This window comes from Melospiza melodia, chromosome 2 (assembly GCF_035770615.1).
Source record: "Melospiza melodia melodia isolate bMelMel2 chromosome 2, bMelMel2.pri, whole genome shotgun sequence".
Classification (NCBI taxonomy): Eukaryota; Metazoa; Chordata; class Aves; order Passeriformes; family Passerellidae; genus Melospiza; species Melospiza melodia.
This window is the reverse complement of record NC_086195.1, coordinates 17869223-17896527: the sequence shown is the minus strand read 5'-3', so window position 1 is coordinate 17896527 and position 27305 is coordinate 17869223. Positions and strand designations below refer to the sequence as shown.

The window sequence follows — 27305 nt, the reverse complement described above, 5'->3', positions numbered from 1 at the left end:
ACTAAAGCAGTAATCTTGAAACAGATGTGCCTTCCTCATCAACAATATAATCTCAAGGAACACCTAAAGGCTAATGTCTTTTGCTAGAAGAATAAATTCATTAATTATTACCTTTAAGAAACAAATAGTAAAACAAATAATGTGAACAAAACATAATTCATTCTAAGTGTAATACATGTTATCCAATTCTTAGGTAAAACATTCTGCAGTGTTATATACTACCTGCAGCTCAGAATCACCCAAGGCAAACAACAAATTTGAAATATCAGAACACAGATGAGGAAAAAAGTCATTCACATGAGACAAAAGTGCATGCAATACTTTATTTCAAACATGCCAGAAAAGCTAATTCATTACCTAGTCATTTAGAAGCAAGCAGCTGTATACAGATAACAAGAAAAACAGCATCTCATTACAGCTCAATGCACAGCATTTTAAGCCAACAGGCATGAAATAATGCAGGCTAAAGCAGCATTAACCAGACATCCAAACACATTGTTAATGGCTTACAGAAAAAAGGCAAACTTGGAAATGGAAAACCACTCCTATGATCTTGTTTTCTAAGATTTCAGAATGCTGCAAATCCAATCCAAATCTTTTGTCTAATCCCCTAAATCTCCCATTTTTTTTTTTGTCAGTTTAACATTTGGAAGGTAGTGCATTACCACATATAGTACAGGGAACTGGCTTGTTTGTGGTTTATTTTAGTAACTGCCTCCTTGATAATTCATGGAAACAATTTTCAGAATCAGCCCTGGTTTTAGGTTACAAACAGGATGCATTACATGCCCTCTCACTGCCCACTTTTCAACTGAATGCATTTATATTCCCCTTTGTGGCAGTTCTCCCATACACAAGGCAGCCTGCGTTTAAAACTGGAAATGCCAATTTAAGAAGGCACATTGCAAGAATACTGTTAATGGACTTGGATCTTTCCAACACTAATCATTAATGGCTGGACTCAATAGGCTAAGAGGTCTTTTCCAACCTTAATGTTTCTATGATTCCATTATTCATTTGTCAAGCAATGGTATTGTACTCTCTTTCAGTGGCAGTAACTTAAATTACTCACAAGAGCATTCTGCACACTTAAATACTAATGTTTTAATTTCAGATTTACCCATCATTCTCTTTGACCTAATAAATTCTGCCCCTCTCCTTTTTGTAAGGTCAGTCACACTTTTTGTACCAGTCTTCACAAAGGGATAGTGTTATTTGCACCTTTAAGATGCATGGTCTACACAGAATTTAATTCAGCATCATTTAATACTTGTGTGTATACACATGTCACATGATACTTCTCCTTCACTACTTTCTCTGTAAGTCTTAATTTAAGAGTATGTTTAAATACCACCACAACCTATTTAAAAGATAAATGTGGGTTGAGCAAAGTTACAATATAGGTATTGCAGTATATAGATGTTTAGCTCAGAAAATGCTACAGAACTCTTAAGCATAAGACTTCAAGCTTACACACAATAAAAAAGTTAAACCATATGGCAACAAGCACAAGTTTTGTTGAAATGAGACATGTGAAGAGACAACACTGTAAAACAGAGGGGGAAGAGGAAAGTACAACAGCAGAGAATGGTTGTGGCATTCTATTAGATTCAGGATGACTGGATTCAGCAAGCTGATGATAATGTTCTGTCATGAGTAAGTCACAGGTCTATCTCCTCTGAAATTCTGCATGCATGATGAATGAAGCCATTTAGTACACTGGTACATTAAAGTATTCATGACGTGGCTACAAAAGAAATGTACATATTCTTATACATAATAGAAAGGTGGACAGATATGCAAGAAAACAAAAATATTGCCTTGCTATTGTATCTCTGACATTAAAAGGACATTTGATACAGAAATACAATATTGTATTTTTGACTACTCTAGATGTCCAGGGGGTGAGGGTAGTGGGCAGAATCACTCTTTTACCCCCCCCATACTTGCATACTGTGTCCAACAACAGACAGGAAAACTTTGTATCATAAATACTTTTATTACATAAGCTCAGAGTTTCTTCTTAGTCAAAAAAAGTTTGAAGCTCCAGAGATGGGCCACCCCATCTATTACTTGTCTCTGCATCAGGCATTGACTGTTGGCTTCTGTCAGGGACAGGCACTGAGCTAAGTGGCATCTGACATCACCCACCACATCTGCTCTAATAAAACACACATTTAGAGGTACCAGGCCTCCAGAACATGGCTCTGAACACACCATGCCAGGGTCATGCAGTGGTGGCATTACTGGTGACAAAAATTCCTTTTTTGAAATTCAGAGAGTCTGTTTAGAAAAATGGAGGCCTCTGATACACCTCTCAAAGCAAGCAAAGTTTTCTTTGCTTTTGGATTATGCTGCTGAACTCAACACACTCTTGTATGAATGGCATGAACATTAGTATTCAATTTGCTGAAAGATGAGCTAGAAAGAAAGCAACACTCAATAATGCAGTCACAGTAATTGAGGAGCACCAGTCCCATATATGCAGAATTAACTTTTTCTGGGATGAAAACACACAAAACTCAACTCTCTGCATGTCAGTTTTCATCTTTGATCCTGTAACAATTACAATCTTCAATCTATTTTTGTATCCCACTTCCCAGAATGACAAAAGTTTTAAAACAGAACTGAGAAGAGTTCCCATGGACTTCTAAAACTGTCTCCTCTGTGCCATCTCACTTTATTTGCATGTCCAAGCTTGCATGTTTTAAATTCTATTCTCAGATCACAAAAAAGCACAACAAAAATATTCCAGAAGCTGCACAGTTTTTTATACTGTTTTTCAGTATCAGTAATATGAAGATGATGTCACAGTAGTTTAAATTACTTTGACCAAGCTAACTACAAATCCAGAAGTTCACAAAATAATAGCACCTATATAACTCTGTGACAGTTATAAATAGGTTATATGATGCATGCTATAATTTTTAGATTGAAAAGAATTTGGTATATAATAAGAAATTACAAATGCAAATTTCAACACTTAACACCTCTCACGTGGACTAAGTAGAAATCATCAGTCTACATTAAAAACAAAATGCTGAGGCATTTTCCTAACTGGAAAAGGCATTGCATGGTAATAGTGTATGTTATTACGGAGTTTTGACTAAAAAGAATAAAGTACTAAACTTAGAATTCCCACAGACAAATACTCCCAGAAAGATTCCTAGGGAAAACTTCTGCTTTACTTACACTGGTGACTGTTCATGAGAAGACAACTGAAGAACAGGCATACTGTAATAATCTAAAATGCCCAACTTCAATCTGGGTTATATATGAGTACACGATTCCCCTCTTCCTTGAAAAAAACTCATGTGTTCCAGTGTTTACCCTTGGAAATGTGGAGCCATCAAAGTTGGAGTCTTCACTGAAATGTCTTTCAAATCTCCTAATAGATTTCTCCTTAACTTTACATTAGCTCTCAGGACAGAAAGAACAACAATAGCAGCTCATTCTTTTTTATGAAGCTGACTGCAACCCACTGTTGTATTAAAGGATTTTGTGTGTACACATTCTTAGGCATCCTCTTTGGCCTGGAAACACTGACCATGTCCCATTTTACATATCTGTAAACATCAACAAATAAGGCCATGGAAGTGCTCACTTCATGTGAGCAAGTCCTTTCCCAATTTGCACAGACCCATAGTCTGGGTTACTCCCCACCCTGATTGTATTTTCAATGGTTTATACCTCGAGGAATTTGCTGTCTTTGATGTTAAAATCATGGTACACAAAATTAGATGATTGACTCACATTACTATTGTGAGATCAGTGCCTCATCTTCACAGAAACTTATGGTTTACTGATAAACAAGACAGATGGTCAGACAACAATAGGAAGAATGTGCTTATTTCACTCCATTTTGTTTTACAGAATGTGTAAACATCACCTGCAACTAGACTAGCAATAAACCGACCCTGTAGAAGTGAACCTGAAGGATTCAATGGAAGACAACAGTAATGGAGATACAAAGTGATAACACAGCAATATTGAGAAGGACAACTGGTGTTCCAGTGAGGCCTCTGTACCCACCACGGACACCCAGGACCATCCCACACAGGGGCCTGGCACTGTGGGCTGCCTGACAAGCAACCAAAAGGAAAATGAAGTTTTGACAAATTGTTTGCCATCACAGAACTACAGCACCTCACAAGTTTCAACTCTGACTGACCTTTTTTTGTGCCTCCCCACTACACTGTCTCCAGAGCAGCTAGCCTGGTCTGAACACCAGAAAAGACAACATGGGGAAGGGACAGCTGTCAAATTCCACAACCAGTATCTACACTACCTTGCTTTCCTTTTGTGGGAATGTACAGACCTCAAGGACATGCTTCACAGGCTCAGACGTTGTTTAAGATAACAATTTAGATCTAATATAAACTTATTGTTATAAGTTTATAACTTAGTTGATCTAGAAGCTAGGGAAGAGACAATAGTATCCTTACAGTACAATGTAAGGGCAAACTAACATGAAATGCACCTCTGAAAAATCATCACATAAAACTGGCTGTAAACCATTTATCCAACTTTAACACAAAGGTCTTAGATCCTAGTACTGCCAGAAAAGTAATAACTCTACAACACAATTTGCACATTGTGGAATTGCAGTATTTTAAAAGTTACTAGAATTAATCTTCTTCAAAACGACATCTGTGTTGACAACTCATTTTAAAAAGCTAATAATACTCTCTGAAATTGTCAGCCTGAGTCATTGGAAATTTTTTAAATTAGAAAAATGGTAGAGTTGATCTGAGCAAACAGAACTATTTAGCCAGTCCAACCCAACTGACATTTTCTCGGCCAACTCTGTCATGACCCAAACTAATTAAAAATCACAGCTAAAATAAAATTAGAAGGGACTTAATTTGATCCAGTCCCCCTAAGAGTATACCTATAACTTTCCTGAGAGATATTTCATCTATTAAAGGCATCCAGTGATGCCATTTTATTGTGCCTCGGGCAATCTACTTAAATGCTAAATTATCATCTCCACTGGAAAATTTGCCTAACATCTACCTTGAATTATTTACTTGCTGCAATTTAAGGTATTTTAAGTCTGTAGTGGACAAAAAAACTGTGCTATTTCCTCAGGCAAGAGAGAGAAAAGAAATTCTTTACGTCTATACCAAACTGTCTCAAGTTCAGCATGTTGCAGGGCTGCCATTTTACTGATGACATCTCATAGCAGCGACACAGATTTCATCAACACTTTGCTCAACTTCTTTTCCAAGGAAAGTTTGCTTAGGTTATTATTTTAACTTCTTTCCCATCAAACTCAGCACAAAGTCTGTGAAGGCAAGCCATGTTCAACTGCACACAAAAATCACAACTGCCACCATTTGATAAAGACTTGGCTTTCTTCCTCATTTAGCACCTAACAAAACCCTAGCTCAAACAACATACAAGATGGGGGTCCATGGAGTGCATGAAAGTTTGGGAAAAATTCTATAGAAGAAGCAGGCTACGGGGAAATCAAGGGCAGAGGCTGAGGACTTATGTTTAGAAACGTGAAGTTTTTACAGTAGGAAGAAATTCACGTTTAACAAGCACTTCCTTAGCAATGTTTCATAAGCAATTACTTTTTCACTCTACTTCTGAATCATTATTAGGCAATATTTCTAACGAACGGCTGCTTTAGGAAATTGCTGCTGTTCACTTGCCTTTTCAAGGATTTCAAAACAGGAGAGTACCTGTTTCCCAATCTTTGGTTAGCTAACTGTTCAGAGACTTCTGTTAGAAAAATGGGGTTGGGTTGGAAGGGATATTTTAGATCATTTAGTTCCAACTCTTGTGCCATAGGCAGACACATTCCAATAGGCCAGGTTGCTCAGGGCACATCTAGTCTGGCCTTAGTATTTCCCACTAGGGCATTTTTATTACAAAATTCTAGTTTTATTTTCAAAGAAGACCCAACTGTTATCTCAGAGAACCTAGAAACACTTACAAACATCTTCAAAGACAAGTATTAAAGAAGAACAAAAAACAAAAAAACCTACACGCAAACAAATAAAAAGAAGAATACTTCATCAATACCAACTCCTAGTCAAGATCTTGTCTGCAGCTTTCTATACAGAGAAAACAAAAAATCTTCAAGATTTTTTTCAAACCAGTCAACAGAATTCTCAACTAGAATATGAAACAGCAAGTTGTCCTGCAAACGTTATTCAGCAAAACACCCAAGCATAGGCACAGAGTTCAGCTCTAAAACATCACCTCAACAGAGCAGAAGGGTATGAGAGCAGTGCCTGCCTCTCTCCCAGAAGCACAGCAAAGATCAGCTGAAGCTCTGGGCACTGTAACCCGGTAATAGCAGGTGCTTCCTGCCTCTGAGCTGCTGCTCTGATCTGCCAGCTCAGAGGTGATAATCGCTCTGGGGCTCTCCTCCACATGTGCCAATCAGTTGCTATGCAGCGAGCCAGGAACAATCGAGAGTCAGCCTTCAGCAGGAAGGATGGTTCTGAGAATCCGTCAGAGGCTCCACCTCGCCACCACAAAAACACAAATGCTTTGAGCACATATTACGGCTGAACACTTCGTATTCTGAAGTTAGAGCCAAAATTATTTAAAAAAAAAAATCACTGAGCTCCCCATCAGATAATCTGACAATGTCTGGATGTTTGGCAAACTGTCAAACTAGGCACATAAGGATTCATTAATGCTTTCTTTCAGCACTGCAGATACAGGTTTGCATCACTTATTCTCCTTTGCTCAAGGAAGCATTTCTTAAACTGCAGGACTGCTATCTTTGAAAAGCTGACCAGAATATACTGCTGCAACAAGCCATGTCACGTCCAATACTATTCAGCTTCCATGGCAATGGCATTTAAGCATCTCCCTTCCTTCCTGGCACTGCAGCACTCTGCATTCTTACAATTGTTTGGACAAATGTTTGCAGGCACAAGTTGTAAACACAGAAAAGAAAAGCTGCTGACTATATGTTTTTTAAAATAAACAATTTGAATTGGATCAGTTTAAATGGATCTGAAATCCAGTTCTAGAATTGTTGTATAAATAGCTTTTCTGGCACAAGGAAAGAGGGAGAGAAAGGACAGCTGAAAACTCCCAAAGTCAATACTGCTGCTGAAGCTCCTCACTACACTCCTATGACTCAGGCCAACAGCAGGGGCGCAGCACATGACAAGTAAATTAGACCCTACCTCTGCAGGCTGACTTGGGGGTTCACAGCAGACAGTGAGTCAGGACAAGATGTGTGGAACACTTGCTTTTTAAAGCACTTACATATTGTGATTCTTTAAAAAATAGGACATAATTTAAGCTGTACTATCAACTTTAGCAAAGTCCTGGTTTGCCAAAAGCAGCTGCTTTTTACTTCCCTTTTCAATGCCACCGGTTTTCTCCTCCTGGCACTTCCCTCATGCTCCCTCTACGTGAGCTCAAGTTTTGGCTAACAAGCTAGGAGCCCCAGAACCACAGGGCAAGCAGATCAACACAAAGGTGGGAGTGAGAATAGACCCAGCTTTCTCAACAACAGTCACTGTCAGCATGAGTTTGGGTGATGAGCATCCTGCATCCTGACTCAACACCATGACTTTACCACTGTAAAATGCTCTCCGTAGAAAGCAGAATTTCTACATGGAACAATTTGAATGTATATCAAGATTTCATGTGGTTTTTCAGTATTATGCAAGGCTTACCATAAATTTCACCACATTCTCTATGAAACCAACTGCTTCTGAATATGTGGCTTATTACAACTGCCACACGGAACACATAGTACTCAACACCCTAGATTACAGAAAATCTCTCTAAAAGAGAAAACAAAAAAAACAAGTTCTACTCATTCTAGGCTTGGTTATGCCTCAAAGTAACAAGGATTAAAGTAATTTAAAGTTGTATAACCAATTAGTTAAACATCAGGTTAATCCAAACACCCAAGCTCTGAGCCAAACTCCTCCCCTTGCCCTAGGCAACCTCCTTTACCTCAGGAGATCTTTCTCTAACCCAGATGATCTTCATTCCTACACACAAACTGCAGCACCTTACTGCAGGCTAACTATTCCCCATCTCTGATTATGTGCAACCATCTATCTGTCCCTCTCCACTCAGCCCAGCAGATGCCATTTCTATTTCTCCATATTCTGAGGAGCCTCGACGACCTTGTAAATTAGGATCTGAACACAGCAACTATTCCTTCACTCCTTCCAAGGAACAGTACAGGCCAAGAAGTAGCATTCCATGGGCATCAGATAATACAACTGTGTTTAATTTAATGGGGACAAAGCACATTTTTTCAAGCAAAACTATGCCCACACACAGAGATCTCCCAGGGAAATATTGTAGGCAAGTAAACTGGAGTCACACAGTTATCTAGGCCTGGTTTGTATGTGTCAGAATTGGTCTTTGTAGCCATCTGAGACACAAAAAAAAAAGATTAGGATTCCTAAGCTCTGTTCACAGCACAGGTGCTGAACAATGTAGGTAGCTTTTTAAAGTTCTAATCACAAGGAAAGTTTTACAAACACAGTTTCAATTCTAACCTCACTATAAGAATCACACTCTTTGTACATGAACTTGTTATCATGAAGAGTACAGAAAAAGCAATAAAATTGGGGGGGAAATGTAGAAAGTATCAAGCTTGAGCACTTAAGTTTTCTATGGCTCTATCATATACTAGGAAACTCTTAAACGGTAAAAATACCCATACACCAGCTCTGAATTTGGTTTTCAACATAATACAAATATTTTTGCCTACTACATTTGTTTTTCTTTTATCTGGAAACTAAATCCTGGTATTTATAAAGCTGCATATGAAATTAGATCTATTACCACAGTTCCACAGTACAAAAGCCAATCTGTTTACTGAACTACTTGTTTATCATTATATCAAATAAGTAGCAGACTAATTAAGTTTTTCCTAGCAAATCATTTTCGTGTATGTTTTAAACTTGCTTTATGCAAATTAAAATCTTACCTTTATTAGTAGGACTGCCACAACGTATTCCACTTATGCTTTGGACAAAAATATGTTGCAATGCACTATATATGCAAATAAGCTTTGTTCTGTCATGCAGCATCCGGCATTTTGATACACAGTCAATTGCAGCAGCACCCAATCTTTTTAGGGCCCATTTTCTTTGCATAGCAGATGTAAACAGCTCATTTTCCAATAAATACATGTTCATATGGGCTGATTGTAAGTAAACAAAGCCAAACATCTGTTTAGTTATTAGCTTTGGTATCCATTTCTCTAACTTGCATTATCCCACTTAATTACCAACACCAAAGAAAGCCAGTAGAAGTCAGAGATTTCAAGTTGATGCGGTTAGTACGTAAAAGAAAAATAAAAGGAAACACTCAAAGCACTCTTCAAAGACCATCATGCAAGTGTTGCAGAAAGTTAAGCCCATCACCCATTTTCTGTTTACCCTTGCAAGGACTTAATTACACGTGCAGCACTCTTTGCATAGCACCCATTTAATCCATGCCACCAAAATGGTAAACTTGGTAGTTACCAATCATTTAGATGGGGTCAAAAGGGCTAATGCCTTAGATTGCTCTTAATCATAAGATATCCTCAGACAAACCTCCCCAGTCTTCATTCTGGCTCTACAAACAAAATCAAGCAGCAGTGAAAATGTAGTATCAACTACTAAATGAAAAAAAAAAAAGCAAATAAAAACCCAACATCCACTCAATCATGTACAGCTTATTTACATTTAAAATAAGACTTAAAAATATTCTAAACAATATACAAAAGTAAATGCAGTTATTTCACTTAAATCTGTTTCAGCTGTTATTCTTTAGATTAATACAATTTCAATAGGTTTTCCTAAAAGTCCACTGTTAAGAAAGCAAATACAAGTGCACCAGAAGAAAACATCAATTCAAAGACTTCAAGGAGATGCATCAGAAAAACTCTAAAGTTTACTTTTCATTTCTCAACCGGGTACAGGACATTGGTACCTCAAAAGAGTATGTTGTAAAGAGTTCTTTAGAAAGCTTCAGTTGTGCATGAAGGAATTTTAATTCAAAGATTTTACTTTTTTAAAGAGCAGTTGTTCATTACTGGAACAGATTAAAAGCATAATAGAATACAAAATTTACATATATTTCACTCAGTGATTAACTGTCACACAGTATTATTATTAACATAAATAATAAGACTTGTTTCATGAAGAAGTTTCATTCAACCTATCATCCTTGAAGTAATGTAACAATTTAATTCAAAATTCATATTTATTAAGTCACCATTGTTACTTGCTGAGTAGTCACTTTCATGTTGCATTGCTTAGCGCAAAAAGTTCAACATTTTCACTTGAATCAATCCATCTGTTAATCAAACATACTTAGAATTCTCAAAAAGTTGTGAACAATAGGTCTTCTCAGATTATTTTTTGCCTTTTAGTATCAAATTTTCAGCCTTTATAAAACTTCATATACACACTTTTATTATTGTATCTTGATATCCATCACCAGAACTACTACTGTTGCTAGACAGCTTGGCAACAAAAAATACAGCTTCTCCCTTAAAAATAAATAAAAGCCCTAAAACATACCAGCAACGTGCCCCAACATCTGTACAACACACAGAGAAGACCACAAAGAAATGAGAATCTAAAACCAAACACAACAGGATGCCTCCTGGGGACATTTGTACTCTTTTCACCTAATATTCTCTGGCACTCCAAGACCATCTCACAGGTAGTGAGAATTCTAGGAAAGGGTAGTAGCACTGCAACATGATACATCATCTCAGACAACAGAGTAAAAATGGAATTTTCTCCTCACAATCTCAAGATCCAAACATCAACACTGATCTTTTCAACAACCTGCCACATCCAATGAACTTGTTCTATTAAAATGCAGATTAATGTGAGCATTCAGAAAGAGCACCTGATTTTGAAGATAAGATACTCCTTACTCCTGAGCAGCCTTCTGCAATTGTTCACTGGATTTACTATGCTAATTGATGAGCAGCACATGACTAAACTCCTGAAAACAGCTATGGCACATGCAGCAGTGCTAAAATTCTCATTGCATCAGCCTGATACAGTGCTTCTATTGCTGAGGACAGGACAATGTCTCTGGAAAAGAATCTATCAGTTGAATGTACAGAATAAATACATCCTTATTAGAATTATAATCTACAAAGAGTTCAGTGTATTGTTAATATACCCTCAACAGTGCTACAAGAATTGCTTATATCAATAAATGATCAAGTTCACAGTTTGCAAACTGATCAGTAATGGCATTCACATCAGAGAGGGTACTGGATAGTTAGGAGACAGCAAGGACTGCCTATGCTAATTTGTCTTTTTTTTAGTTGAAACTTTCTGATGTTTCAATTTGCAAAGCTTAATGAATGCATATTTAACACTTATGAAAGACTTCTTCAACTTGTTGAGTCTTAACATCTTCTAATTTTGATTTCTTTGATGTAACAGAATTAGTCACATCTTACATACATACACACTTGAAGAAACAACAAAAAAAAATCAGACTGAGCAAGGGAAAAGGTCAAAGCATAGTAATGCTAACTTCCTGGATACTCTGCCACTTTTTCAAGAAGATATTTAAATCTTAAAATGTTAACCTCCTCTTCCCCCATTACTATTTGGGAAAAAGAGATGCAGGTTCTACTGTTCATTTTCTAGAATACTTTCTATTGCTTTAAACATGAAAGTGTAATTTGGTCAGTATTTACAGGAAAGCCTAATCTGCAATGCAAAGAGGACAGTTTAAAATTATCTATTAAAAATACAGAAATATCAAGGTTTACAGACCTGTCTGCTACAATTAAATTCAGAAACCTTTAGAGGTTTGCTCCTAAGAGCTGCATGCAACTCTCCAGGTGGGGTCTCACCAGGGCAGGGCAGAAGGGCAGAATGCTCTCCCCTGACCTGCTACTGATGCAGCCCTGGGCAGAACTGGCTTTCTGGGCTGCACACACACATTGCCAGGTCATGTCCAGCTTCTCATCCATCAACACCCCCAAATCCCTCTCAGCTGCTCTTGACCTGTTCACCCTCCAGCACAGCATCTTGTACTTGATCTTGTAGAACTTGCTGAGATTCCTAGGGGCCCACTTCTCCAGCTTTGCTATCCAGGTCCCTCTGGATGGCGTCCCATCCTTCACGAGTGTCAACTGCACCACTTGGCTTGGTGTCACCTGCCAATTTATTGAGGGTGCACTCAATCCCTCTATGTCACTAACCAAGATATCAAACAGCACTGGTCCCATTGCTGACCCCTGAGGAACACCACTGAAATGCATCAGGACCCCGAGCTATTGACTCCCATCCTTTGGATGTAACTGTCCCATCAAATCCACCCCTCTTGAATTTAGAGAGAGCAATGCTATGGGGAACTGTGCCCAGATAAATGACATCTGTAGCCCTCCCCTGGCCCACTGACAGAGTTGCTCCATTATAAAAGGCCAACCCAGAGAAGGGGTTGGCAGGACTTGCCCTTGGTGGAGCCATGCTGGCTTCCACGTGCCCTAGCACAGCTCCTAAGAGGATCTGGTCCATGATCCTTCCAGGTATGGACAGAAGTCAGGATGACAGCTTGGTAGTTTCCAGTCCTCCTTTCTACCCTTTTTGAAATGGGTACAAAGCTTCCCTCTTCCCAGTCACCAGGGACTGCCTCTGATTGCCATGACTTTTTTGAGTGTCATGGAGAGTGCCAAACACTCTAACAGCACTGTAACCCCTTTCTTCTATAAATGCATCTCCAGAGACTCAGTTCTGAAATGCATTTTACAAAAGCATCAGCTACCAAAACACTACAACTTGTTCTTCTGTGAGTTGGGAGGGATTCCAAATCCATAAAAATCATAGCTATTTCCTAATCCCTAAATAATGAACTAAAACTCTATCATTTCTCATTCACAGTAACTCTCAGAGGTCGATATATATATGTATCTTCTAAAATGTAAATGTAGATCATTTTCTGTGCCTAAAATCAAGCAGATGCATGTCTTAAAATTGCAGTGACCAACTGATCAACAAAGCTGACCACCTGAAAGTGAGACTGAAGTTATATGTGAAGAGAGGATGGCAGTCAAGGCAGTTGGATCTCCATGATAATAAAGACTTCATTATTCATTCTTGTTTCACATTCAGGGGAACACAGGTACAGCCAAGGCAAATAATGCCACTGCCAACTGAGGAAGGCAGTCCATTTCAACAGTTCATATTTAAGAAAAAACATTAAGTGAAGACTGAATTAATTGCATTCATTGTGGTCAGTTTCTCAGGCAAATGGTAATAAAAAGATGCTTACACAGGCTGTTTCCTAAATCAGACAAAATCCCTTATACTCACTCCCACCCACTGGAGGCATAAATATAAGAATTTTAACAGTGCCAATGACAAAATGAAGGAGTTTTGGCACATCTCAAGAACAACCTAATACCTACTATTATGCCTACTTTCAAACCTATGGTTTCCAATAAGCACATTTCATCTCTAATAAGAAAATTCTCATAGCATATGCAGGAAATTCACCAGAGTTTCATTTCCAAAGATGCTCATTCTAAATCCAAAAGCTTAAATCTATGGAGCAACCCTAAGCATCTGAGGCAAGTCAGCCAACATGAACACTGTCAGCACCCTTCTGGATATAGGATGAGGCAAGGGTTTGAAAGCAAAGAAAATAAGGTTAATTGATAGCTTATCTCTTATTCTTCATGTGGAAGGACTAGTAAATACTGCCTGAGGCCAAACTGCAAGAGCCTAAGAAAAAAAACATTCACATAGCTTTTAAGTTTTTGATCATTACTGAAGTAATGACACAAACAAGCAAGTCTGATTTGTGGAGACTCGTTGGCCTTTTTATTTAGAAACCTCTTAAAAAATATGTATTTTTAAGTATTTAGATGTTCTGCAATCAAGTATTAAAAATTACACAAAAAATCCTACAAAAGAACAGTGGTGAACAAAATGGGGATGATTTCCAAAATACTTTTCTAAAATTTACCTAGGATAATCAACAAAAACCATTTTCATTCATAGCCAATGTTTAGGAAATTTTTCCTACTTCAAATTAAGAGGAGCAAGTCTGTACAGATTTGCTTTAAAATATATACATGACTGCTCTGTTTAAATACTATAATTATTGACTCCTTAATTTCAACATTTTAGCACAGGAAACGACCACAAACCTCCAAGCACCATACTGAACTACTGAAGCCATCCAAAATAGCACAGAGCAACTAGACTTTTGAGAGAAATAAATCAAAATCTCTCTTTTGTATAGAACATCTATCATTGGTAGTTTCACGCCTTAAAAATCTCAAGTGTCACAAAATGATGCCACAGGCTCATCTTTTAGCTGTTTCACACATCACATGTATATATTTAATTCATGCAACACCACACTGCATCTACCAATTTCTTCAGTATAATTGAGTTGTTCACACAAGCAAAAACCACCTTTTCAGCAGTGCATGCCTTTGTAATCAGTAGTTAAGTATTAGAATCTCTCTAGCAAACAAGATACAAAATCATCAGCATTCTTTTGAAGAGAAACATTTCTACAATAGGGAGACAAGGAAGAATGGAAGCACTGGAGTTAATTACCTTTTACTACCCTTCATCTGGGTACCACTGCCAATATTGATGACTGACTGCTGATAAGTTATCAGGTGGTAATAAATATGGGGGAGGGGTTAGGGAATGAATACTTGAACTAAGTACATTCCTGAAGAACTAACAAGAATGTGAAGGTGAGAGGGATTTAACAAGCTGGTGTGTTTCCATCACACAAACTGCAGCAGTCAGTGAAGGGAGCTCACAGCACCAAGAACTTTATGACAAACTGAAGTAGGTGCTCACACGTAGAAGTACATCCTGGAAAACTTCAACAGAAAGTAGAAGTAGGCAAGGCTACTTAAGAACTAATTCACTACTCAGCAATTTGTGCCTCAGTGTATTTCCTCTTAGCATTACACCAACAGTCACTTAATGGATCTGTAATGATTTTCTTTTGGGTAAGTATTCTTTACAGCTCCTCATCTTTAAGGTACTTCAGACACCAATGCCTGCAGCATTATTAATTAAAAATGTTGTGTGCTCCATTAATAATATTGTGTATCTATCTATATATGTGTATGTGTGTACACATATATATATTTGGCAATATGAGTATTCAGGGCCAAATAATTACTTTGTTGCACATAATTAAAATCTGAATGGTCAAAAACAAATATATGACAAACGTGCTAGAAATCTGCTTTGCATTTGGATCACACCATGTTTCAGTCCGGTAGTTCTGAAGTCTTCTGGGAAGCAGGTATTAACTCAAAATACTAAAAATTCTCCACATGTGAGAAACTTATTTTAACAACTCTCTTCATCAAACCCAGCATTTACATAGCAGCAGTTGACACAAAACCAAATTGCCATAGAAAATAGTCCAAATTTATTGGAAGCTCAATTTAATTTGAACCCTGACTTTTACAGGGTTTATAAACTAAAATACAGGGATAGGGAGTAGTGTTATACTTGATCAACAGTCAATACAACTAAGAATGAAAAACACAGAATCCCAACATAGGACTCCAGCAGTGCTGTGATAAACTGCTACATTTCAAGTTAATCAGAATTATTTAATAAACATTGGCAACTCAAAATCTCCTAAAGATGGGGAAAGGAAGGGTAGTCAGAGTAAAGCTACCAGGGTTAAGGAAAAGTCTCACATTGAAAAAGTGGTATTTCCCTTGGCTTAAATTTTTTAACTTGAAGTTATATTAATATGAAATTATATTCTCTGTAAAAGGAGAATGTTTGTTGCTTGGAAAGAAAAATAGTAATGAATTCCTAGAAATGTATTTTTCTTTAGACCAGCCCACACTCAAAAGTAGTGAAAATAAAGTTCAAAAACAGTAACAATGAGAAAGAATATAGTTACTCTACTTTATGTACAATTAACTGTATTTGCAGGAGAAAAACTGGAATATATAACTAATCTGCTACATATGTTTTCATATAAAGAGCAGAAGATTTTAAAAGAATGAACACATCATTTTTGTCCCCTCTTTGTAAACTGCAACAGGACTTCTGGTTAAGATAATTCCTACAAAGAGTAAAGAGGACTTAAATTGAATCAGAACACAAGAAGTAAATAAGTGCATGTATTTCCTTTCTAGAAAAATAGGGTAGCAAATCTGTGTGTAATGGCTGACCTTGCTCATGACAAGAACTTTAATGTGTAGTGGATCTGCATGTATTCTGAAGGGATTAAAAAAACAACAGCTACCATGGTAAAGAACACCTTGTGCTTCCCCATCCTACTAATACTATGTCCAACAAAAGACTACCAAGTGGAACACAGAAGGCTTGTAAAAGAATTAAGCAACTAATTCACAGGAGAAAATAACAAACTGTTGTGGTGTGCTGTAATGTCCCATTTTGGCTGAAGGTTCGTGTAGGGGTAATAGAGTAACTTGGATCTATATAGCATCTAAACTGTAAACCTCAGTAGACTTTAAAAAATAAAGGTGAACCATCACTGTTTAAAACATATGTTCACTGATTTGCACACAAGACTTGATGATTCCCCCAGCACACCAGAATTTTTGATTCACATTCAGACATATATTCAAGGACCTTAACAATGTACATTTCAGTAAGGAAAAAAATAAAAAACAAACAAAATCAGATAAACCCAAAATAACCAGCACAGGATGGAGAAATATGGAGAAATTATATTAAGTTTTTCTATACCATTGAACCCCTTCACATCAAATGTTTTTTTTTTTTTCAAAATGGTAGACATGCAATCCATCATTCTTCAGTGATAATAACAAACAACAAAAGCATTCAAAGTGAAAAAAACAATGTTCTTATACTTTATTTTTTATGTTTCTATGGCACTACTATTACTGCTTTGTCAGCTTGGAAATGTTCCACAGTAAGCAGCCTACAGCAGAAAAGCAGGTCTAAGAACTAATCAGAACTATACCTGAACAAGTCTCAAAGAAGAGAGTCTAGCTTCTGGATTTCAGCAATGAAACAGTAAAGAAGTGAACATGCATCAGGTACGAGAAAAAAATTAATGGTTAATAAATAAAAAGAAGGAATGAAAGACACATGAACATAACTAAGTTAAATGAACATGATCTACAATTATCTAGGTACAAACACAGAACAGCCACTTGCATTTACTCGCAGAACATGAAGTCACAGTAGGTTACAAAGTCAACATGCCAAACCAAACGAAAAGAGCAACTAACATCATCCTATTGCACACTTAGGACAACCAGCTGAAACTACATGCTAGGCATGCTACAAAATACCTTCTAAAAGCTTAGAGGAACAGGAGGTTTCTGAGTCCCAGCCTACCATGCTGACACTCTGGCCAGAGAAGCTGGATGTGCTTACCTCCTGTAAGAGATCTGCTTGTTCGATGGCTTTAAGAACATTTTTCTTGGATGTCTCCTGAACTTCCCCTCCTAAAAGGAACTCATCCAAAATGAAATAGGCTTTTTCAAAATTGAAGATGATATCAAGTTCACAGACCTAAAAAGAACATCAGGCATTATTGCAAAGCGGAAGGACACTCTCACTTGAGGTACATCCTCTCACAAAACTTGTTTCACAGCTTCACCAAACTTTACCAAATCAAGATGTTAGCTGAAGGCTGTAACCTTGTAAGGACTGGGGCAGTAATAAAAACCACATCTTGAAGGAAAAAAAAAAACATCAGATTTTTTTCTTCAGTTAAAAACAGCTACAGCAACCTCTGAAAAAAGCTTTCACTGTTAAAAAGGCTTCAGTGCACAGCAGTCTGTAAGACACAGCTCCTCAAGACACAAGAGAACATTCCCTGTAGAAGTATGCAGAGGCAACTCACACAGGCTTACAGAGAGATATGAAAATAAATAACCTCAGATTTCTTGTTCAGTCTGCATTTCATAGTCAGAAGGACTATGAAAAAAGGCAGAATGAGCAGCAGTTTTTCTAGGAGTGTTCATGTACATTGCTGTAGCAGTTTGTGTTTGCTGCCTGGGTAAGCAGATGTCCCTCACACCTTTGCTTACCATTCCTGCCACTTCACAACCAACTGCCTCCTCTGGAAGCACATGTAAGAGGTGCTCACACTAAAGCAGTGCCAGGGGAAGAAAAGCTTCCTGTTAAGAGTAAGATTTTATCTGACCCAAGTGAGACTACTGTAAAATGAAACAAATACAGGCAATTAGCACCAGATTAATGGAAGTTCTATAAATCAATAATTTAATTTTGTATTTTAATAGAGGCAAGCATCAGCTTAGTTTGCCCAAGCAAGCCACACAGAAGTATTAAACACACCTTTTCAATTACTAGTTGGTTATGTTCCTGTAAAAATGTTGTGGGCCTAAAAAGAAATGCCAAAACATAAAGAAACTTAACTCACACTGCCAAAATACTTGTCAAGAAGTTCTACATAGCGATGAATTATTTCCAGAGTTATTAGTTCATTGTCCTGATCTTCAATAGCACAGCAGAAATAGAGGCTTGCATATCTGTAATAACAAAATAATCCTGATGTTAGCATACACACATAAGCAAAATGAGGAGTATCACATTCTCAGCAGTCCTTCATACTCAAGTTCAGCATATTGGTATCCCAATCATAACCAAGCAAGTCCTGCCAAAGAATGGCTGACAGACCAGAAGACCCACACATCTACATGGGTGTTATGTCCCTGAGTCAAGCATGACATCAGTCTCTGCCATCCTTTAGCTGACAGAACTAAAATAGCCAAAGAGGTAGTTGGAAAACTAAATATATTTGATTTGTAGTATCATGACAGAGTTCTGAGATTACGTACCTTCTCTTCTCTCTGTAACATCCACACACCAGTACATTAACCAACTGATCCCATGTTAAACTTTCATCATGTAAGCTATACACAGATAATAAAAACCATAATGCTTCAAGAAAGATAGACTGAATTAGCAATTAGGGTTTGGTCTTTATAGAGAATTTTAAAAATCTCCAAAACCAACACCAATGTCATCCACCCCAACTACTACTAAGTCAACGATGCAATTCCTACTAACTGTCCTAGCATCAGACTGATGAGAGGCCATCAAATAGTTTCTAGCAATCCACTTCCATCTTGGAAGACAGGGAGTCATAACTTCAGATATGATCCAGTTCCACTTTAACACAAAGACCACCCAATTCTACTGTGCTCTATTATATATTTGTTCAAGCCATGTTTAAAGAAACCTAATAAAATAAAAAAACAAACAAAGCAGGAATGAAAGCTGAAAACCCCATTTAGTCTTTTCTAACATGCCAAAACCATATGCCTTTCAGTCATACGTGGCACAAACCAGATTTCAAGTGCCACCTGTTGTAACTGCTAATTTACATAAACCAGAAACAGCTTTTGTTTGCCTCTAGAGGGGACAACTGGCCCCATTAAGCACTCCTGTGCAGCCAACCCTACTGAAAAATAAGTCATCCAGATATGAACACCTAGTTTAAGGTGCATAGTTTTTCCCATACAGAGAAATCCATCCATCTTTTAAACATGCAACACATTTTATCAGCTGGGACTTGTCAGACTTTTTAGAAGTCAGAAATTCTGAGAAAACCCTGCTGTGTTTTCAGTTATGTTGAAATTCATCTCCAAGACACCTATCCAGTGCCATTTATGATCTGAAAATGTCCCCCCTTCTCCCACTCTGCTCCAAATCAAATTGCAACAGCTTCAACATGAAAGATTAATCAGAATAGCTCTTATACAAAATCTTTAAACTACTATAAAATATTATTGCCTGTCCTACCACAAAACATGATGGGGGAAGAGAGGAAGACACCTCCAGTGAAGGACACCTTCATTCCCTCTCTCTTTCATCTCTTCACCACAGGGATTCATCAGCTCATCACAAGTCTTATCTGAGCACAGTTCTTTTGATTCTGCATTGTTCTGTTTATGCCTCACTAATTTTTCAAGGACATTTACAATCATTGTAGTAGCTTGCAACATTCAATCTGTATAAGGAACCTAAACTATTTTTAAAAGTATTGGAAAGAAATATTATAAAGAAAAAACGTGCTTTCAAACTTACTGAGGAATCTGTAAGTCAAGCTCCATGTTATCATATTTCATTGTAGCAAAAAGGAGCATTAACACATTATTTGATATTTGCACTAATCACCAGCACTCAGGCCAAATCCATCTAAACAAAGCCTTTCATCACCTGCACAAGAGCAGCACTGATTATGATGAAGTGCAGTTCAACTGTTTCCTTACAGTGCTTAAACACAAGTTGAACCACGTACCAGCAGACCTTACAAACCAAATTTGACTCAAATATTTTAAGTTTATCCACATGGGAAACTCCATCTCTGCTCCTCTAGTACTTAGGAGTGTCTCTTGACACACAGAACTATTTTATGGAAAAAGAAGGGAGGAGGGGAGAGAGGGAGTCCAACACTAAATACTTTCTCAGAACATGGTCTGCTCTCAGTGTCCTCATTTAAGAGAGCACAAAACATACTTTCAAAAGACTGTATTTGGCAGCTAGCAAGTAGACTGCACATTCAAGCCCTGCCAACTGCAGTTCTGGAGAACTAAGACCAAGAAACAAAAACTACTCAGTGGGTATCAACACAAAATGGAGGCATGGGTATCTACTATTATATGCAGAGAATATTTTGGTATTTATTTTTTAAGTAGCAACCATGACTAATGGATCACTACTCAACAAAAGCAAAAAAATGCAGATTTAATGAGCCTGAATGGCAAAAGGCAGAAGAGTAAAAACAAGTCATACCAAAGGGCATGAGCATACTACAAAGGAATGCTTCAGACCCAAATTCTCAGAGGCATTATTTTAATTTTTTTCCCCTGCAGGAAAGGCACTGGAAATTTTGCCAAGTGCAGAAGTTTACATGGACAGTATCCACACAAAGACAAGTAGATTACTTGGGCTCAAAAAGATTTCTGCTCTGCAGAAACAGCTTCTTCTTAGTGGGCCTGACAGAAACCTTCACATGCATCGGATGAAAAGGCAAACCCTGATAGAAAAGTACATTCCCAGAAGTAAATAAAGTGTAGTCTGTAAGAAACATTCTGCCTTTTTTATTCCTATTGTAGTTCTGGTCTTTTTTTAATCTCACTAAACATTATTAAAATAAACATCAGATTCAATTCAGCTGCTTGCCCTCATTTAGGAAATGAGGGCAATATTTTATGATAAATATCCTCCACCTACCAGAAAGGAGACCAAAACCAGAGAGACCAAACAATGTTTGGATCAAATCACCTGAAAATGTAATACAGGATTAAAGAACCAAAAGGTAAGACAGCAGGTATAAATACTTATGCAAATTCCTGCCTTCAGACAGATGGCCTCGAGATTTTTCTTTTCTGACAGGAAACAAATCCATGCATCTTTCCCTCAAGAGCTGCAATAATTCAGCAGTGGGAAGCCTCAAAACAGGCAGGCAATACTTCAGCAGAGTTCTCCTCTTCTGCTCTCCCAGCCAGGCTCAGTAACTCTGCTGAGAGATCCGGTCACTGTGGGCAGAGCACAACTTACAAATCCTACCAGCTCCGAGCTGCTCTCCCTCATGAGAGATCACCTGCTTCAAGTCATCCCTGCAAGTTCAGCACCAGCTAAGCCTGCAAACAAGCCATAAGTCTGTCAGCACCTAAGTCACTTGGCATGTAGATCCTAATTGTGGAAGTTTAAAGCTTACAAAGTTTGGCAAGAACAGAACTGAACTCTAAATGACAAGGAGGAGGCAGACGTGTTTAATGAGCCCAAGAATCTGTGGTTGGCTGATAGCTAACCCAATGAAAACTGGGACAACTAATATGCTGTGCTTGACATAAGGTTTTTTTTCTTGTCCCACAACTTTACACATTTCTTTAAAAAACTATGAACTTTGAGGCTCCAGGATATAGTCTATCAAAGTGAAGCACTTTTCCAGTTTCTTATTTCAGCACGGCTATAGCCCCCAGCAGCTTCAAAATGAACAAAAATTTTATTCTGCTAATTCTCTAAGACAAAGCTGTTGCTTCTTGATACAAAGGTCCTCCTAGTGCCACACAAACTAAAACTCAGTACAAAGAAGACTTGATCTAATTAAATTTATCCAGTCCAAGTATCTAATTCACTAAAATCATTGCATTCAGCCAGTTTTACAAAGCTCCCTGACTAACATCACAGTAATACTTTGAAGAGGTACAACTGGCTGCTAAGTTATACATAAGGAAAAAGAAGGATCATGCCAAGCTGGGCACATCCCACTGGCCACATGGCTGTACCTTCAGCTCTCAACACTCGAAGAGACACAGCACCTGCACAATGGACTCTTTCATTGCTTCTCTCAGTGGAGGGAGGGTAGAAAGAAAATTTAAAACTTATTCTGTTTTGAATCTTTAACATCATCTCTGATTATGGTTATGTCGTGCAAAAGTAAAAGACAACTGCCACATCAAGAGCAGCAAAAGCTATTGTAGTTTCATAATATCATATTCCAAATACAGTTCCAAACTGACACATAAAAGCAAAGCCACAATCCTTAATCAAATAATTAAACTATGTCCCGTGAATGCAGCTAAACAAATGTTAACCAAGTAAAATTTCTATAGAAGAGGTTTTTCTCCAAGTTCTGACTTTGACTGCAATATGCTACACAATGAAAATAACTCATATTGCCAGAAGTTACAATTGTGAACAGAAGTCTTCCAAGAAAAAATTAGAAATTTTAACATTTAACACATTTTTTCTGCCACAGGGGGAAAGCTGCATGAACTTCTACCCTATATGCTCCAAAACCACTATGTTACTTTTTAAATGACAAACTGTGAAGAGCACACACATCAGCTGTGCTTGTTAAGTTTCTAATCAGCTGTCTGCAGATGACTCCCCCTATATTTTCATAAACCATAATTGTGGTTGGCTTCTCATATTTAATTTTTTATTTTCCCAGCAAGTCACTTCAAATCTCTATGCTTCTTGAAGTTAGAAGCCCACATTTTCTTTTTAATCTTCTGGTGTCTATCAGCCTGAAAAACTATCTTCCAAAGCAGCTACAGAATACATAGAAGCCAATTCACACACCATGACAAAAGCTAGGCACCTTTCTGTCTGTGTTCTGTAGTGCTGAAGGAAAAAACTTCATAAGGCAATGACTGAGCCTGTGTTGGAGCCATTATAAATGGTATATGTATGAAACCAGAGGGAAATAAAAGCTACATCACCTACATTTAGATGAATTTTAAGATCTATTTCCTTGAAAATTCAGAAAACATCCCATAAAGAGAAAATGCTACAGAGCTAAGGAGGCTAATCAAAATAGCCCAGCAGTCTTAATAAATGTTAAGTATCATAATGACGTTAAAGCTCCTGTCTTGCCAACTGCTGCATTTAACTTCATTTTATTCCTTCAAAAAGGTATGATGAGACCCTGAATACAGCTCTGATACTGCCAATCATTCTCTGAGCTGCAATATCGAGGTTCAATTCTCCTACATGTGAACAACAAACACACTCTAAAAAGAGAAACAGCACTTAAATTCCAAGAATTTAAGATGCAAAATAGCAATAGGCACATCCTTTCAGAACTTCTATTGTAAAACATTTGTACCAGCAGGTTCAGATCATTCCCAGCAATAGATCAGACAAGAACAAATCTTAGCAGAAATCCTCTGGAGATGCTCAAGAGGAACTGTGAGCACCTTTTGCAATTTCACAAGCCACAGAGTTCCTTCTGGTGTGTTTTGCTTTTAGCCCATCACCTTCTCAGCTACAAAAAGTCACCCTTACAAAGAAATCATACTAGCTGGTGCTCATCATCTTTAACTATGATGCAATGATGGGAACAAGTCCCACAAACCTAAGAGCTATTAGTGTTACCAGATACAGACATTTAAACTATCACCTCTTACACCTAGTCCTTCTGGTGATGTTTCAGTCAAAACAAAAGTTGAGATGTTCATTAGCTTGGTACAAGCTCATCTTCAGCAGTTCCACAGGCTCTCTGTGCCAGACTGGTCTGCAGAGAGTGAAATAAGCTACTGCAGTCAGCTGTGCACACCAGCAGTCCAGCAGACAGACTGCAGTACTTAGACCATTTTTAGCCAGACATAGATGTCTCCCAGCAAATTTCTTCATTCTCCTTGACCACAGGAGCCACAACACACCACTGAGATGCAAGAACTCCACAACAATCAGCAACTCAAACAGTCCTACCCCAATTTCCACCAGCTCCTGGACACAAAAGGACGTGGCAAGGAGTTGTTAACAGCAACAAACAGGGAGGGAAAGCAGCTGTGTGGAAGCATCCCCACAACAACTACTGCTGTTCAGGACTGGGTAAGGAAGGAAACAGGCTGGCCTACTCATGTCTCATTTTTCTCATTTAGGCACATGAATGCCCAGCTGAAAAGGCACTTGCAGGCATTAACATGGAAGGAAGCACACAAGTGTTTCAGCAAGCTTGTCTAATACATGTTCAAGGAGTTTTGTGAGGCAATCAAGAGGCAGGAGAAACTGTGTCTGCTATTAGCATAGCTTCATGCATTGTTTCTCCTCTTTTCTCCTGTGTTGAAGAACTGCATGCATTAGGCAGACCAGCAATACTCACACATGTATCTTCACACAAACCAATGTATATATGAGAGCAGCACTGAAAACATCTAAACATATTTGATACTACCCATTGCTTATCCTGGAGAAGAGCTACAAACTGCTCATTTCTGCTCCAGTCCTTTCTGTCCTATCTACAGGGAATACAACAATATTTACTGTGGGGCACAAACTATCTACCATCTCCATGAGAAAACAGGAATGCATAAACACCCTCAGGTTTACAACTAACTAGGGAAGAGAGATAAGTCAAGCCTTTGTAGCACCACCTTTAGCTGGAAGAGATGCAGCATACCACATCAGGAGGAGGATTACTGTTATTTCTGGAGCAGAATTATGCTCACACCACTACACTCTGATACATTCTAAAGATCAGCACAAAGCTAAAAAATGCCTGCCAAATACTCCTACAAAGGTTAGGGAACACCTGAAAAATGAAATTATCATGAAGAAAATTATACAGTACTTCCATCAAAAGAAAGCTAGCCATGATTTTTTTAATAATGAAAAAATCGCTTTTTTAACATACGGGGGGGAAAAAAAAAGCCCCAAAAAAGCAACACCCAAAACAAGCACTATGAAAAACTATCTCCTTATTTCTAGAAGCCTTTAAAAGCAAGTTACATTTTCAGGTGATTTATGAAGCCACTTCTTGAGGTAAATATTTATAAAATTTTTATCACTTATTAAATCTGAAATGTGGACAAATATGAAGCATGTACGTACTGCGTGAATCTAAACAGACTACCAAGAAGAACTGCCACTCCTTATAAAAATAGGAGGAAAGCTCATTTCTTCAGTACATTTCTCAATGCATGAGTGATTTTCCACACATGAATGACTCCTGCTTGGTTATCAAATTAGATGCAAGAGAAAAGTCAGTCTTCTCTGTAACCAGCAGAGGGAAGTAAAAAAAAAAAAAAAAAACAAAAAAAAACCAACAAAACAAGAACAACCTTCATTATTTTCTTGCTACTTAACACACGGTTTGTAATGTATGGCAATTACGAGGTTAGTGAGACAGAACCACCTTTTGTAGACAATCTTCAGGTCTCTCCATTCCAGGAAGCTGCACATTTTCGGTTTGCGGGCTAATACTGTTTGAACAAGTTCCCTTGTGATTTTCTTCTTTTCTTTGTCAGATAATGGGACATACCACTTCTGGAGTCTCAGTTTCCCCTGGCGACTAAAAAGCAACATAAACTGCATCTGTTGAATTGGAAGGAGGGGGAAAAAAGAAAAGCATTAATCTCAGTCTCCGAGTTTCGAAAAGATCTGAGAAAAACCAAGCAGGAAGAAAGTCGGACATCCAAAACTCTATAACTATTTTATGTATTTCTATAGCACTGGCAGATGTTACACAAGACTTGGAAGTAGCAATGATACAAAGGATTCTGCAGAGCAAGGTCAGTCAAGCCCAAGGCAGAAGAAAGCGCACACAAGTTTCACAAGGGGTGTCAGAACCGTGGGCTGGGGAGTGAATACACCCCAATTTCAGACCAGCCCCGTCCAGCACTCCTATGGTTTCATTTGCGTTTTCCACCCAAAATGACAGAAAAACAACACAGCAGACTCCTCCAATACCCAACCTCATTTCCAATTCAGCCGATTAGAGCCTTAGAGGAGCAATTTGCACTTAAAATCTTTCTGAAAAGCCTCGGAATACTTTAAAAGACATCAAACCTCCCAGCGGAGAGTCCTACGGCACAGAAAAGCCCAGTCTTTTCCCACGTTACACAAAAGGAGAGATTAAGTGCTTTCCCTGCGGTCCTATGTTCCAGCTCTCGCTTCCTCTAAAGGAGTGATGTTGCAATTATATTTTAAGAGGAACTTGCCGGGCTGTGTTTTCCAGCAGCGGTAGCATTAAATGAAAAGGCTCAGGCTTTTTTCTTTTGCCTTTTTGCTCGAAGTTGTATCAGGCTGGAGAAGTTTCCCAGGCAATATGACAGACATGAAATACGATGCTAAAGCCCAGCCTGGTCCCGGGTGACAAGCGTGACCAGCGCCAGCCGCGACGAGCGGCGGCCGCGCCCGCAGCGGCTCCGCGGTGCCAGGGCGGGGGCAGAGCCCCGCAGCCCCCGCAGCCTCCCCACATCCCGCCTCGCCTCCCCGCCGGCCCCAGCACCGCCCCGGCTCCCCCGGCGCGGAGCGGGCGGCTCGGGAGGAGAGCCCGGCTGCGCGCGGCTGTGCTCACCGTGCCAGGGGATAGCGGAGCTGAGGCGGAGAAGAAGCAGGCACCTCTGCCAACAGCGGTACCGCCGATGTTGCCGCCGCGGCCGCCGAGCGGGACTGAGGGAGGGGTCGGGAGGGGACGGGAGGTGCCGCGGCCGCGAGCGCGCGCGCGCCTCAACGGCCGCCCCCCCTCGGGCAGGTCAGGGGCGGGGCCGGGACAGCGGGGGGCGGGGCCGGGATAGAGGGGGCGTGGCCCGAGCGCCTCCGGACAAAACTTTATCAGCGGCCGGGGAGGGGGGGAGCGGGGAGAGCTCGGCTGTCACCCAATCGGAGAGCTCAGCGCGCGGGCGGGGGGGAGGAGCGAAGCTGTTCCAGACCAATGAGAGGCGGGAGAAGGCGGGGAAGGCGGAGCTGGTGTTGGCGGCAGGAGGGGCTGGAGCAAGAGGCGGGGTTTAGATGCCCTAATCCGCGTGGCCCGAATTGCGATAAGGCAACGGCCGGCGCGGCAACAGCCAACCAGGCGGCGCGGTGCAGATAGCGGTCCGGGAGCAGCCAATGGGCGGGCGCGGCACG

General features: G+C 39.1%; 1 protein-coding gene across 5 annotated transcripts in view; it reads right to left on the bottom strand.

Annotated features, from left to right (window-relative positions):
- The window catches only part of AP1S2 (adaptor related protein complex 1 subunit sigma 2), a 30793-nt gene extending 3886 nt beyond the window's left edge, over positions 1 to 26907 (bottom strand). The window contains exons 1-6 of one of the 5 annotated variants that reach the window (XM_063183045.1): positions 26755 to 26907; positions 25591 to 25769; positions 18358 to 18466; positions 17346 to 17483; positions 9474 to 9567; positions 310 to 1747 (exon numbers count right to left, since the gene is read on the bottom strand). In XM_063183045.1, coding sequence (XP_063039115.1) covers positions 9523 to 9567; positions 17346 to 17483; positions 18358 to 18466; positions 25591 to 25769 — 471 coding nt within the window. In that variant the 5' untranslated portion in view covers positions 26755 to 26907 and the 3' untranslated portion in view covers positions 310 to 1747; positions 9474 to 9522. Of the gene's footprint in view, positions 1 to 309; positions 9149 to 9473; positions 9568 to 17345; positions 17484 to 18357; positions 18467 to 25590; positions 25770 to 26754 lie in introns of those variants that run through there. The other 4 variants (XM_063183052.1, XM_063183039.1, XM_063183057.1 and 1 more) reach the window with 4 other exon arrangements.
- Between the last annotated feature and the right edge of the window lie 398 nt (positions 26908 to 27305).